Source organism: Haemaphysalis longicornis, unplaced genomic scaffold, assembly GCF_048455015.1.
Source record: "Haemaphysalis longicornis isolate Haplotype H1 unplaced genomic scaffold, Haemaphysalis longicornis Haplotype H1 scaffold_5, whole genome shotgun sequence".
Classification (NCBI taxonomy): domain Eukaryota; kingdom Metazoa; phylum Arthropoda; class Arachnida; order Ixodida; family Ixodidae; genus Haemaphysalis; species Haemaphysalis longicornis.
Genome location: NW_027526385.1, coordinates 79681682 through 79698060, shown reverse-complemented (window position 1 = coordinate 79698060; position 16379 = coordinate 79681682). Strand labels below are relative to the sequence as shown.

Below are 16379 nucleotides of genomic sequence, written 5' to 3'. Positions count from 1 at the left end.
TCAGCGGTCCTCTACACGCTCGCAATAACACGGACCTTCCCAGCATTACTAGCGGCTGTAAATGAAATACTGGTTCTTGTCCTTTCTTTACCGATCGCCACTACAAGCTTCTTAGCCTTGTCCCCAAGGTTTCGTTAAAAGCTCATCATACAACGGGATCACACGTACGGTACAAGCTTACACAACGGGGTCGACCCGTGAATTACGTCCCTATTCTGCGACCCCGAAATTGTTGATCGTATTTTTTTTTACAGCTTACAACGGCAGCAACCAAAACATACACGATGTGATCGTATCGAAGGCTTTCAATTCCTAGCCGAGGAGTTCACAGCCAACAAAACGGCCTCGACCGAGGCGTATCGAATGTGAAAACGGTTCATCGAAATTGCGCCTCAGCTAATAAGGCTCCGCGTAAGACGGCCACTATGGGGTCATTGAGTTCTTCTTTTCTTTCCTTTTTTTTTTTGCCAATAAAATAGAATTCGTTCAACCAAGCCCATTGCTGCGAGCCGCTGAAGGCTATGTGAGTATAGTGCAAAGAAGTACACCAAGGAGAGCTAATAGCGTTGCACACTTGAGTGCTCCATGCCACCTACGCTGTAAATTAAATTACACCCTTTTTGTCTATAACACCCTCACACCGAAAATTAATTCCCTCCATTTTTGTCTATACCTAACCCCCCTTACAACCTATCAGAAACAAAAAACACCCTTGGAAAGGGTGTAATTAACGGTAAAACACCCTTTCAAAGGGTGTATTTGCGGTGTTTTTGCTAGGGTGTAAATCATTCTACAGTCTAGAAGAAGAAAATTACAGAAACTGTCAAGGTGGATTTGTCTGATAACTTGGGTGTGCGAGTCAGGTACACGAATGAAGCCGTTAAACCCGGCTTCACTCGTGTACACAAGTGCATTGCTAGAAATATACTCTTTCAGGGGTAAAATAACCGGTCGTGTATGAAAATGTGAAGGCCTGGGGCCCTTTACTGTGAAGCGCATGATGACGATGATGAAGGAGTAGGAGGAGACGTGAAAGACGTTTTTTAAGCCGAAAAAAAAACGCAAGAAAATATGAAAGACTTTCTAATTTTGCGCTGCAGTGACGTTTATGGGCAGGAATGACGTATCACGGGCCAGCACTAAAACATAATTGTCAGTGTGTTGACTACACGTTAGCATAACAGTGACGCGATCAACTGGAACAACAGACCCCACTGCATTCACACAGTCATGTTTCTTGGAGGTGGATTAGGTCGACGGCCGTCAGTTTCACGAACAAGTTTCTGGGACGTCATCGAAAAGTTCCTGGAAGGTGTCTGGGGAGTCTCGCCACTGATTCGTTCTCTTTATTCGCTCGATTATTCCTTCGAATTTTGCGATAAAATTGGCACCACTGTTAACAAAGCCGTTCTTATTAACCAACCAAGCTGGTATTTTGTTATTACGGACCCTTTAAGCACCTACAAACAATATTCAAGGAGAATGGGGGGTTCCCAAATGCGCACAAACCGAAGCCCCCCGCCTGTCAACCTGGCAGCTACAAGCCAGATGGCGCGGAACTGCACCTATCCGGCCTCACCCCGCTAAAAACTCCCGGAACGCGAAGCATTCGTTACGAAACCATTCCCCTGCTCGCCGCTGGCACGCACGCCCTTGCTGCACGCTCCCCGAGTTTCCGCCGCAAACCGGAGAGGGGTGCAATACTGTAACGGCGCATTCGGTGCACGTGTGTACAGTGCGTATTATTTTTCGAACAGGTCGATTTAAAATCAGGGGATTTGTTGGGCGGGTTTTTTAAGTGAAAGCTAATGCATTTTCCCATAGACCGGTTGGTCGACCGAAAAGTTCTAATAAGATCTCTGGACACGCGGCGCATTGTGCGTGAAACAGGGTTTCCATTGTGTCAAAACCACGACCAACTATACTTTTGGTCGTGGTCAAAACGGTTACTTGAAAATTCCGAAAAAGGAACGGTTCTAGACAAGACCATCCATGCACCGATCACGGAGAAGGAGTGCAATAGCGCACCTTTATCTCGTAGACCACGCATCGCAATACATTTAGATTGTTCGCAGATGCGTTCACTTAGTGCACGAAAAATCGTCGCATGGGTTCGTTCTTCGCTTGCGATTTGGGTCTTTGAAGATTTGGTGATCGATTGGACGCTCTTTGAACGAAATGTTTGGCGCATTTTTTGATGTTAGAAAGCTTCCGCGCTTCTCCCAACTTTGTTTAGGAAGGGATGGTACATTTTGATGAACAGGCGAGATGGCAACGCCGCCAACAATATATGAAATTGATTGATTGATTGATTGATTGATTGATTGATTGATTGATTGATTGATTGATTGATTGATTGATTGATTGATTGATTGATTGATTGATTGATTGATTGTAGGGTTTAACGCGCCGACGCAACGCAGGCGATGAGGCGCGCCGTAGTGGAGGGCTCCGGATTAATTTTGACCACCTGGGGATCTTTTACGTGCGCCGACATCTCGTACACACGGGCGTTTTTGCTTTTCGCCTCCATCAGAAAAGCGGCCGCCGCGGCCGGGAATCGAACCCGCGACCTCGTGCTCAGCTGCGGAACGCCTTAGCCACTGAGCCACCGCGGCGGGTAACAATATATGAAATGTCGGAGCGTGCGCTCATCGCGCGCAAAAACGCCTTCCAAAGGGTTACTTCTGCTCACGCCAGAGTATACGCGTAACCGAGGAAAAGTAACCACTCTCCAAATGGCCGGCTCAGGAGCGGATTACTTTTATGCAACCCGTACGCAATGCCGTGATTGTGAATTACAAGATTACTATCATCTTGTCCGTCGGTGTGTAAGAACTCGACCGCTGCGCGTGAACTGCAAGGCACTTTTGCAGTCACCCCGCCAACCAACTTTGACGCAGCATATTAACGCTTCATTATTAACACGAGCTAAGCAGAACCCAGGCTACCACAAAACCAAAAAAAGGTTTACATTATTTTCATTATTCCATTCCACCAATAAAGCAGAGCCCCGGTTTTCTTAAAAGAAAGATAGTTAAAACGTGAAAAAAAAAACTTTCTCTCACGCAACTGAGTCGAAGTCAAAGTCTACTGCCCAAAAAACAGCTTCGACCGCGTCGGAATTGCGCAATCGGATAGACGTCGGATGAAGCGAGGGACTCAGGTTCGATTCCCACTACGGGAAGCGTTTTTTTTTTTTTTTTTCTTTTCTTGCGGCGCTTCATTCGCCTTCGCTTATCATCAGGATCGTTTCGTGAAACCCATGTGTAAAGCTGGCTTTTTTTTTCAGTGCGTACTGGTGACAAGTAGGTCACCATCAGTGAGGAATATAAAGCTTCGCTTTAAAAAATTGGTGTTCATAACCGGAATACTGAAAGCGTGCCCCGTAAGAAACTTTCAAACAAAAATATTAAAGCAGACGTTCCACTCAACGTGAAAGCTGCAAGCTCGGAAGTGTGATTTGCCAGAGGGGATGTGGCGCCCTCTCTCGACCAGTTTCAGTATCAGCCTGGCGTTGACACAGAAAGTAGTCAAGAGAGGATGCCGCCGCCCCTGAAAATGACTATAAATAATTAGAGTACACAAACCCGCCCATGAAACCCCAATAAAGCTCACCGTTAGAACGGAACCAATCCTGGAAAAACGACAAATACGAATTCTCCACGTGATAGTCCAGAGCTGACGAGACTATAGCCAGAGTAAAGGAAACGACACTACAACTCACCGAAATTCTTTCGCAAGCTCACGGTGAAGAGGAACGGCACGAGAGAAGAGGACACTATACGCCTTGTTCAGGCACTGCAGCCATGAGCAGAATCGCCTCGCCTAGAGCCTACCATACCACAACCTTATCAACTCATACGAGGAACAAAGTTAACATCATCATACGAAGTGCCTACAAGGCAGCCCGGAACCTTCCCCGTTTCACTGCAACCGAGAAAATTGATAAACTGGGCCTTTACAGAACCATTGCAGAAATAAGGGAAGCCACCCCCTCAGCTCAAAAACAGCGTCTGCCGAAAACAAAGACAGGACGAGCCACACCGTGGGCGGTCGGACACCCACCGGAAAGGGAAATCCTAGAGCAGGAGCACGATCTAACGCCAGAGCAGCGGAAACACATAAAGACCTTACCCACCCTTAAAATATGCACCCAGCGATCCACAAAGAGAGAAGGAAGGCTAGGACGGACTTCATCCGGCGGAAATTTAACAATCACGACAATGCAGTGTATGTCGACGCGGCAAGCTGCAATGCCATTACGACGGTCTCAGTGGAACCACTAAAGAAGGAGAAATTTTAGACTGGCTCTCCCAGAAAAACGCCACAGTCAAACAAGCCGAAGTGGGTGCAATACTTTTGGCCATTCGGCTGGGAGAAAAAAAAAACTGTGGTTGGTTCCTCTGTCACAGGAATCGGTAACGCACGAAAGTGAAATGTGCAGCGAAAGCTGCAGCTGAGCATGATTTGCGGGTCGGCGGCTGTCTTGTGGGTGTGCTTGGCGAACGACATCCTGCTGGCGGGTCGCTTCAGCAAAGGTGTACCGGCGTCGTTTCCGTGACGGATATGACGTCAGTGAAATCTTGGTGTATTCCGGCATAAAATACTTTTGTGTTAAAATATAATGCCAGAAAACGAACAACCCTAAGTATAACGTACTCTTTAGTACTAAGGGTTGCTTCCCCGCAAGAAAATCCTGTGTGAAAGGGTGCACCCTTTGCCGGCCGCTTGCTTCGTTGTACTGGCGTCACTTCCGTGACGGATATGACGTCAGCGAAATCTTCGTGTATCCGGGAACAAAACACTTTCGCTTTAGAACAGCAAAGCAGCCTTAACATCATCACGGACTCCCAAGATGCGGCACGACTAATCACCGCTGGCAGAATACCCAAGCAGCTCAGATCCATACTGCCACAAAAAAATGGGAAAGTTCCACATTATCACATGGACCCCGGGACATAAAGGACTGAAAGGTAGTGAGGCGGCAAATGCGGCTGCGCGTGCACTCACATACCGCGCAGCCGACGGGACCACCACGGGTCCTTACACAGTGCCCACCTATGGTGAAACTACGCGCGTCGCCCGGCAGCTGAGGGTTCAATGCCCACATCCACATAAAGACCTCACGGCCTCGGAAGCGCAAATCCTGCGCAAAATCCAGACCAATGCGTGCATACACAAATCCAGATAGTCCAAGCTGCTGCGACGCCAACATCGAGACCTTGACGAATACCGCAAGAAAATGCGGCGAGACCGCCACGCTGTTCCACGCCACGTTGTCCTGCCCAATCAATGTGGAACAGGTACCAGCAACACCTCAACACAGCCTACTACACTGGATACATGGGAGGCGGCTCTGGAGAGCACATCCCTACAGGACCAACTCAACCTGCTGGAGAAAGCGAAGGCAAGCGCAGTAGCCACTGGGGCCCTGGACCTGGGGTTCCACCCACGAATTCCACTCCACTCTGTCCCCTACCCCCTTCCCTCCTCCTCCTAATCCTCAATAAAGCTTGTTCAATCAGCCAGTCACGACTAAAAAGAGACACTGGGTTGAGTTCCATTTTGGGGGGTATTATTGCGTCAACTCATGATGATTTCCCTCATTTTATATTATCGCGTACTTAATTACGGCCGAGCAACGGCAGCTTTCGTGGCAACGGCGTCCCGCAAAGATCGCCCCCAACACTTTGCATGTTGGGAACGTGTGCCTCTGTGACGCAGGGGGATCGACATCGATCGGCTTCGTACCGCAAGGGACCCAGGTTTCACCCCGACCAAGGGAAGCGGTGATCTTTTCGAAGCCTCTGTTTGGTTGGGTGCACGACGCCACGTGACTGCGGTGGCCAGATACCGTGACCCCGAACGAGCTACGACAAAGCGGGCCCCTAAAGTGTTCCGCACTTAAAACTGCGTCTCAGTGTAAGAAAGCTGACGGTGTAAGTGAAAGCTGACGGTGAGTGTAAGAAGGCTGATGATCCATGGCTGTGAACCGTCAAGAGAGCACGAACACCAGCACTGTTTTAGGGGCGAAGCTCCTTAAAAGGGCTGGGGCTGTTGGCGTCTCCTGTCGTCGTCGTAATCGTCGTCTCACGTAGTCACGGTACTAAAACACCGGGAAACTCGTTTACGCCTCGCGCTGGAACGTAAAGCGTACTAAAAAACCACGGAAACTCGTTTTCATCTCGCACTGGAGCGCTTCGTAACGCGAACTAAAAAACACCGGAACACTCGTTTACGCCTTGCGCTAGAGACCTTCGTGCTTCAAACTTTCAAAGACACGAAACCTTTACAGCCTGCGGCCACGAGTATCGTCTGACCTAAAGAACTGCTCAATAAAACGCGTTTTCTCTCTCTCTACAGCAAAGCTGTATACCTCTACCCCACAAAAGTTTAATCTCCTGTGGCAAAAACGCCAACGCGCCAAGAATACACTTATACAGTGCATGCTTCGCCCCTCCCCAGGTTTCACGTTAGTGGAGATGGTTCGGGATTTTTTTCTTCTTTCCTTTCTTTTTTGGCATTACTGCACACTTTCCACGAATAATGCAATAAGCACACTCCAAAAAAAAAAAAACCTGCAGTCGTGTAGGTTTTCTTCTTTTTTACAGAAGTTGTGTTCGAGTGTTAACATTTACGCTGTCACACAGAACTGAAGAACTCAGTGTCTTAAGGTGTCGCTAGCTGCTGCCATTTCGGGGTTTATATACGCTTTTTTTTTTCTTCTTCACAGTCAACGATAAGACAAACATTTCCTCACTACCCTTTTGGGAGTCGATCGGCAAGTCCACGAGTTGTCTTACAGTTGCCTTTCTCTCACTGCTGCTTTCTGTTTCTTTTCATTTTTGCCCCATCGGCGTGGAAAACCGATGCTTAGAGTAAGGGTTAAAAAAGCACTAGAATGAGCGCGGGTAAACAAAATTTTGGTAGGTTGCAGTTTGGCGCTATGTTTGCCTTACCCCGTTTCTTGCTCGTTCGAAATATTTATAGAAAGGGCTTGCGGCGTAGCACCCTTTTACAAACACTTCCCTTATAGTGGCACATGCTATCCGAAAGGTCAATCGAGCCATTGGTGGCGAACCTTTATGGGCCCGAAATGTTTGCTCAAATGTCGAACAACGTTTATCTATGCGTTAATTTAACGACAGAGGAATGTAAACAAACAAAAGTAACTAATCCAACGGCCGATATTCTCGTTTTACATGACACGGTCGCTGCAAGGCATGCGCCCAGCGACGGCATAACCATTTCGTCATGCACAAACATTTCGTCATGTTCAAACCCACCTTGGAGGGAATGAAAACTAAACTGTTCATGCGTTGCACGCTTACAAGTTAAAACGATCTCTAGAAGCAAATGTGGCGTCAGGAGTAAATATAACGGGTGTGACCGCTATAACCTCGTCGAGGCACGAACAAAGAAAAAATTTTTAAGCTGACATGGTTTCCGCATTTTCGATTAGCACATTTACAGGCAAGTGTGCGACGCAATACGCTTATAATCGCTGCAATGTGTCCTATTACTGCATGTGCTCCGCGACGCGCTAAGATCTATATATTCGGTGGCACGGTTGAAAACTTGTTGCAATAGCACTGCTATATTAGTTGCGTGCACAATTCGAAACACAATTCGCAAGTATTTTGTACTGAAAAAGAAAAAAAAAAAAACAGCGTTCCGTTCTCGAAATCAGTTTCATCCGTCGCCCTCCGTGCAAGACGAGTAATCCCTCGTTCCCACAGCCGTTTTTTCACCCCTTCACGTCACCGTCTTCCGTCATGGGCGCCGTTTTTCGGCCGATTTCTCGCCGAAAACGGTGCGACGGTGACGGGAGGCCGAGCTCTACGTTTCCGTCACGTCAACGTGACGGGACCATTTCCCGCGCTAAACCAGCTAATCAGAAAACAAATTTTTACGCCCAAATTTAGCGAAAAGTGAGCACAAACCATTTTCTTTCCTTTTCAGATTAAAAACGCTCAATTCTAGGCTAAACTGATCACTAGGCAGACGACCCTGTAGTCTGACGGAGAGCTCCAGCACGAACGCTACTCGTTTACGTCTCCGTCGCGGTTCCTTGACGTGACGGTGCCGTGACGGAGAAGGTGGCTGCTGTGTGAATGAGGGCTTAGGCTGTGGTAAGCAAAACCATCGGTGAGGTGGGTGAAAGTGGTTCCACATAAACCCGTTATGCGGTGTTCCGCGTAGGTGAGTAAGACCTAAAGCAAATAAGATTGCTGTTCCTCATTTTTGCTTGAAAACTTCTCGATGCACATAAAATCCTGCCGGGTTGCACATAAAATTTGTGGAACGTGTTTTTAACGGGAACCTAGGTGAAACCAAGTTGTTCCCGCAACCAAGTGTGGCGAAGTGTGGCATTGGCAGTGGCGGCTGCTGGTCACGACGAAGCAACTACAGGACGTCAGGCTGCAGGACACGGAGTCGTCATTGTCTAGTCCGGTGATATCATTTTACGTGGACAGCAGGCGGGATATCGTATTTCAATTGCAAAGCGGGAGGTGGCGGGTTCGAACCCCACCGGCGGATACCCACCGGTTAAACAGGGGACAGGCGTTCCCCCGGCCTTCGGTGCCCGGGCTTTCCCAGGGGAGATAACGCTTGGAAGAGACCCTCCACGCATAGCACGTAGTTGCGTTCGGGCTCTTCTACCACTGGTTTGGCTTCGAACCATGTATTATCCCGTCATCGATGAGAATCGCGCCTCATGCAAAGCCTACACATGTATACGTCCGATGGCTCAGCCTTGGTGGCAAGCGGCTTCCGGTTTCGAAACGCGTTCCCCTTCTCTCGTCAAGCTCGTCAGGAGCAGGCCTAGGCCTGCTCCTGGAAATAGTTGGTCAACTTCTTGGCGCTTGTTCCTCTTCTCCAACAAGAATGCTCGCCCGATTCCTCGTCGAACCACTCGTCGAACTCGTCGTCAAACTTCCCGCGCGCCTCGTAACCTCTCTCAGCAAATGATCGCCAGACTTTTCCCTATTGCGCTGACATTTCATTAAAATCCAGGGCACAGTGCTGGCCGCATGACGCCGCTGTCGACGTTGCCGCTGGTCTGCCTCATCATCTTCAGCACATCTTTGCCAGTGTGCTTACCTCAGAAATCGTATTCCTTTGTACACATAAAGTGTCATCAAATTATGTATGGGCAGACATCTGCGGCCGACGAGGCGACAGCGCGTCTACCTCATTTGCATATACACAATATAAAATAATTGTGCGAAATATAAATAAAAGTAAAAAAAATAGAAATGTAAAACACATTAATATAAACGGTGCCGCTGAGCAAAGCGTTCCGCTTGCGTTTTGCAGCCACAAAGCCGCCCTAATACGTCAAGCTATCCTGCTGACGACGTCAAACCTGAAAGGGCCACGTGATGTCTAACGTCAGGCCGTTGCGCCTCGCTGCCTCTCTAGAGGTTCGTCTGACAGCTTAGCAGAGCTGTGACGCCTTTGGTAAACCTATATACTCGAAATACAGGGGTATACGGTATAAGCGCTTCCGCACTTAAAAAGCTTCCAAGTCCAAAACTGCTGAGTTTTAATACCGTATTACGCCCAACATAGGAATTTTAGACCCGTGTAACAATCCGGAACGATTTCCGCCTTAGTTATACTACGATTACTTAATGTACTTCTCTGTACCATATACCATCAAATAAGTCCACACTATAGGCTACGAACGAGTCGTGATGAACGATAATGACTCCTTTCCCAGAAATTACATATTTTTTTGTCCATTCATCAAATTGGTTCGATTTGTATAGCTGTACTGGCCACAAAGTGGAATTGCTCCCCAATTTCTTTAAGAGGCGCTCAGGGCGCATGCTCCACCAAAACAATCACATGCTAGCCAATTAGGTACCGCATCCCCGTACACGCCTGGATGAGTGCGACGACGCAGTGCATGCTAAACGGCATGATAGAGAGATGAACCCGGTGCAGCGAAGGGAGCTCGCATGCAGCAGGGAACAATTTTGGGTGCGCTCAAGCACGACCCAAGTATACAAGCACGGTTCATCGGGGCTGCTTTATAACAAGCACGCGCATTGCTGAAGGTATACTAATATGTGCCTGTGTCCTGAAGTTGCTCATTGTGCCATATTTTTACGCAATTCCGTTGCATCTACGCGATCAAGCCCGCCAAATTCGCCCGCAAAGGTGAAATTGTTCGCAAAGGTGTATTTCCATGAGGACGAAAGCAGTCACTGGAGTAACGATGCACCCCATCGCGTAAAGGTGTACTTGCGTAACGACGAAAAAATACACCTTTTCACGCAAAGGCGTAAATCAGCACCGACCGAGCCAGTGTCGAGATTGGAGCGCACTACACTGCACTCCCTTTTAACTCCTTGTATTTTTAAACTCCCGATATCCACGTCGTCTGCGCATGCAAGCTCCTACGAGCAGCAGACTGCGCAACGCCACGCCTACTGACGTATAAACTTACACATTGAGATGAGCTCGTGTACTGGCCAGGGGGTGTAAAGGTGTACTTCCATCACGACACAAAAATTCACCCCTTTACGTAAAGGCGTAATTTAGCCCCCACCAAGACACTCTCGAGACGTGAGGGTACTACACTCACACCCTTTTGAAACCTTATCAGGGTGCACTCGGTCGGTGATATTGACGTCGACAGTGCACGCAATTCTTCGACGAGCAGCAGACGGCCCAATGCCACGCCGACTGACGTACAAACTTACACATTGAGATGAGCTCGTGTACTGGCCAGAGCGGTGTCACGTAAATGTGCACTTCCATAATAACACAAAAATGCACCCCTTTACGTAAAGGCGTAATTTAGCACCCACCACCCACCAAGGCAGTCTCCAGACGTGAGAGTAAGAGTAATACACTACACACCCTTTTGACTCCTATTTTTTCAACTCATATCAGTGTGTACGACGTTGTCTGCCCGCGTACGCTTCGACGAGCAGCGGAGACGGTGCAACGCCGCGCCGACTGACGTTTGCACGCACACGCGTAGAGAGATGATCGCTCGTGCCCTGGCCGGAGGGGGTGTCCCCGCGGGGAGGCATTTAGCCAGGACGACACGGCGGCCCTATGCAAATGCGGCCATCGCGGGCGAAAGCAAGGCCTCGCCGAGACAGCGGGGGTAATGCGGGAGCCCGGAACCGCGACGTGACTCGGCACTTCCTCGCCCGACTTCCTGGGACGACCCCAATAAACAACGGCCACGGCCGACGCGAGAGAAGCCGCGCCTCTTTTCTCGTTCTCGAACGGCCCCCGGCCGACTCGAGCGAGTTAGAGGAAGGGCCCTAAGCCTCATATACGCAGTTGGAAAACTGAGACAACAATCATTATCGTCGTTGTTCTTATTATGTTAATATATTCAAACACTCTTTATATTTCTTCTCTAATGATGTGAGAGCTGTTGTAGAGCTCACTTGCCTTTATGCCATCGCTGTACTGCCTGCAGTATTTTGCTGCTTTTCTGACGAACGCACGATGTTTTTATTCCTTTGTTTATTTTCTCTTGTCCATATTGTGTTTTGAACTTTATCCGGTAAAGTGCATGCACGGTTTGTTACACGGTGATTCTTTACTGAACGTCGAAATTTCCGTTTATTTATTGCTAACCTATTTTGCCGCAGGGCATAAATGAGGTGCATGATCAGAGGATGATGAAAAATGATGATCAGATGAACGTGAAAAGGTTTGCTTCACGAATAAAGTCCAGAAGCGAACGATGATTGACCGCTTGTGTCCAACGAAATGAAGGAGAAATTTATATTTTTGTTCTGAAGTATTGATCTTAAATGTCGTATTCTGCTGTATTGTTGAATCGTGTTGGCTTCTTTTGGGGTTTGTTTTTAAGACTGTTTTGTTGATGGTGCACCAGTACCAAGATCTTATGCTCCTGAATACCTGGAAGATTGATTGATTGATTGATTGACTGATTGATTCATTGACCGACTGATTGAATGATCAATTGATTCATTGATTGATTGATTCATTCATTCATTCATTCATTCATTCATTCATTCATTCATTCATTGATTGATTGATTGATTGATTGATTGATTGATTGATTGATTGATTGATATTACCGATAGGTACGATTGTTGCTCTGTCACCTCCCGTTGTGCGCACCCTAGTGTTGTTCAGTATTCACCAGGAAAAAAGTGGGCAGGCTCTGAGTCTGCACTGTGTGTTCCACCCACGCAAAGCATGCGTTGAGGAAATGCGTCGAATCGAAACGTCAGTAAACCACTGTATTTTGTTTTTAATCGTGAGTCAACCACTTTCTCAACTGTTTCTTCTGGCTCCTCGAGAAGTTTCTTCTACTGCATATATAATATATATACAAGACAGAAATAAGTGTTGGCAGCCAGGAAAACCTCTTTCCGAGGTTTTCTTGGCTGCCAACACTTATTTCTGTCTTATTTTCAACGAGCCCCTCATTTCCCATTCTGATTCGCTATATATATATATATATATAGATATATATATATATATATATATATATATATATATATATATATATATATAGTAAGGAAATGAGGGGCTCGTTGAGGAAATACAGAAAGATGGGGCAGCAGTCTACAATGCCAAAGGAGGCATAGGGGTGTGGTTAGGCTCTTTTCTTTTTCACTACGGTTAATGAAGTAAACATTTTTTTAATATACAGAAGAAAGAAAGAAAGAAAAACACGCGCCCAGAGTGTTTACTTCATTATCCGTAATGAAAAAGAAAAGAGCCTAACCACACCCCTATGCCTCCTTTGGCATTGTAGACTGCTGCCCCATCTTTCTGTATATATATATATATATATATATATATATATATATATATATATATATATATATATATATATATATGAGAGAGTCGAGGACTCGTGAAGGAGAGCGGTTTATTCCGAGAGCCGAATCAGCCGATAACCGAGGAAGACCCCGTCAGGAAGCGGTGATGATAATGCCAGAAGCCCAGATGATGAAGATGAAGCGATGACGATATGGCATCCTATCGGGGCACGGCGATTGTCCCAGCACAATAGATTGTCCCAAGACTGTAGATTCTCCTTGTGCTCACAATATATATATATATATATATATATATATATATATATATATATATATATATATATATATATATATATATATATATATATATATATATATATATATATATATATATATATATATATCAGGGCGAAAGCAAGTCTCTTTGCTAAAACGTTGGCAACAATCGTGCTTTTACCTTGTTCAAAGTTTTCTTTTCTTATATATATATATATATAGTCTGAACATCTTAACCATGGAAAGATATTCCAGAAGCGTAGGAACACCAATCCTGGCGACTTTCAGAACATTGGCTTTACACAACGGGGCAACGAATACACAAAACGTTTCGCCACCTATTAGGGTGGCGTCGTCAGTGATAATTAGACGACAGATGTTTTTACTGACGATGCCAGCCGCATAAGTGGCGAACGTATTATTTTTATTTATTCAATTTTACCCTCAAAGCCCGGGGGCATTAAAAATGGGAGTGGGTGCATAACACATGTAAAAAAAATACGCATTGTTTACGAGAATCTTATTACATGTAATTCGTATCCATTTTGTGTTTCGTATAGTGAATTATCACTTATAACGAACTATTTTATAATACGTTCTAGTTTGATATATCGGTGGCTAAGGAATAAAATAAACTAACAAATATATTATATTATATATAATATAAAATATAAACTAACAAATATATAACAAATAGCAGGCGCACTTACGTGCTTCCTAGGGTAGATTACAGCAAAACCTCGTTATAAAAGAGTTCGTGACGGAACAGCGACTTCGGTATAAGCGATGCTACATTAAAAGCGATGATGATTTGCTTCTTCTACACTGCTGTTGAAACTGAAAAAGTAAACTTCGAATAAAGCAGGGTTTCCAAAAAGCAGATTTCGTTATAACGATGTTTTACAGTGTAAACCGTGCAAAATGCATAATTGGACGTATCATTTTTGAAGAAGAGATACAATGACTATTACGACCATCCGAAAAGTACGCATAAGGACGAGCAATGGGGCAATTTTCGAGAATATATACCCGAGATATTGTCGGGAATTATAATCGTGACTGGCTTCGCCTTTCGTTACCAGGCATGCAGACGATCACCTTTCCGGTGACGTCAAATCACTGCCCGCTATTTCTTTTGCGCAACGCTGCGAAACTACAGCGAATGTTTTGTCTCTCGCTTTGAAAACTAAACTTTATGAGCTTCGTGGCTAGGAAACTACAAATATCACATTTCCTCCTCTTTTTTTTTTTCTTTTTTCATGCCAGAAGTTTTTACGCCGAAGCATTATAGGCGTGTTAGCTGTCAACTAAATTACGGCGTGCGGTTCTTCGTCATGCAAGGAAAAAATGCAATAAGAAAGTTGTACTACATTATCGCCTTGTGATTATTAATTTATTCTGAGCAGCTACCGGGGCAACGCTGCTGCTAAAGGAAGGAAAGAAAACGCGGGGACTGGAGGTAATTTTGTTTTAGCTTTAACTTTTTCACGCACATACACTTCCTGCCTTGGTTATGCTTTCACCGAAGCTTCGTCGACAGAATGAAGTCAACACGTCCCTTATCGCGTAACACCTTTTTTTCCTCTTCGCTCAGCAAACCGTATTTTTTTTTTCGTTTCTGTTTCAATCCGTGCGTGTCTTAGCTGAGAGTCAAACGAGACTGCACCCTCTGCTTATCAAAAAAAAAAGAAATGTGAAGTACACGGTTGCAGCGTGCCGACGGTATCACCGCACACCTGTGATATCGGAAGCCCGCTGAGTGCGAAACAAAAACGACAAAGTTACGCAATCACTTCAAGGTGACGCATTGTGAACAACCGCTACCTGAAGAAAAAAAAACGACCGTTATGAAAGCGACCGCCGTCGGGTTCGTGCACATGATGCAGCAGGTGTGGCGGCGTAGTGGTGCGTTTATGTCTCGGTCCCGAACATGAACAGCTGTGTCACGTTCTGCGTCGCTGCAGCACAAAACGGTGCGAAAAGCGACCGCCGCGGCGTCTCTGCTTTCATTCTCGCCGACACGGACCTCATTCGGGCCCCGGGCGTCGATTCTGACGCCCGATTTAAACCCGGAGTCGAGCATTCGACACCGGCTGTGCGCGCGTTTGCACCGCCGTTTCCAGCTGACCCCCTACTGCGCCTGCGCAGTACGCCGTTCAGTAGCAGACGACGCGCACCGCGTAGCTGCCCGGAGCGCGGAAAATTCGTACAAAACGAGCGGGTAGAAGTATAACCAGCCGGCATTCTACTCACCTTTGAGCTTAACGAGAGCTCGGCGCAGACTCGATCGTCGACGCGCAAAAACGCATGGTCCGAGCGGTGCTCCCACGAGCCTTCGCAGGTGAATCCAACGCGGCGGCTTGCTCGGAGGATCTACGTCGAACCACAACACCGAACGACCCGCATCCTTCGACGGCATCACAGAACAGCTGACGGCGGGTGCTTCACGTCCACGACAAGCGCGCACGGCGGAGTGTCATCCCTTCTCGCTTTCACGCAGCGCACCTCGAAGCACGCGGCGACGTACACGCGCGGAGAAACGAATAAAAAGAAACAACGCAGAACTTGTGGGAGCGGCCGACGCGGCCGACCACACAACTTTTTGATATTGCTCAACCTCTGCGCGCTAAGCCTACCCGCGGGGCTTGCCGCTGATCGTCTGCGTTCACCGCCGGTACGAAGTGCCGTCCGCGCGAGCTGCTCGGGAGACGTGCGCGCGTCGAGAACGCTTTTTTTCTTCGCCCCGCGTTGTTTTAGGAGATCAAAAGTGACCTACCTTGGCTTTCCTCCTCGCTGTCCGAGCCGTTCGACGCACATTTTGTTTTGTTTTTCACGCACGACTCTCTTCGCGGGCGGTAGCAGCCATCGGTGCGGATGTTGTGATAAGACACGTGACTTCACGCGCAGACGACAGCGGCGTTTCGGCCAATGGGAGCCGGGCGCGGCAATACGCTCCGACCACAAACTGGCGTTGGTTTCGGGCGTCCGATGCACGTCGTGCTGATCGAACGATGGTCGAGTACGGGTCTTGTTCCGACCCCAAGGTATCACGTCAGGTCAACGCGGATACATTCACAACGTTTCACCGCTCACACCTCTGGGCGCGGCGCCCGGAACAAAATGAAAAAGGCGGCGCCATTCTTGCCGCAGGCGTTTGAAAGGGAAACGCTCGTCTCGGCTTTGACAACGACGGCAACAGCGTTAACACGTTCCTTCTCCTTGTCTCTCTCCCCTTTTTTTAAGTGAATATTCACACGAGTGACAGAGGAAATGTACCGTCGTTTCTGAGCTCCAGCCAGAACCCATCGGCCGGAAGAAGCAAAA

The 16379-nt window shown here is 47.2% G+C and overlaps 1 protein-coding gene across 2 annotated transcripts in view; it reads right to left on the bottom strand.

Moving 5' to 3' along the window:
* The window catches only part of Mrtf (Myocardin-related transcription factor), a 234930-nt gene extending 218814 nt beyond the window's left edge, over positions 1-16116 (bottom strand). Inside the window, exon 1 of one of the 2 annotated variants that reach the window (XM_077670792.1) lies at positions 15832-16116. Coding sequence is in view for 1 of the 2 variants with exons in the window: in XM_077670790.1 (XP_077526916.1) it covers positions 15309-15474 (166 nt within the window). In the remaining variant the exon portion in view is untranslated. Of the gene's footprint in view, positions 1-15308; positions 15768-15831 lie in introns of those variants that run through there. The other variant, XM_077670790.1, reaches the window with a different exon arrangement.
* Between the last annotated feature and the right edge of the window lie 263 nt (positions 16117-16379).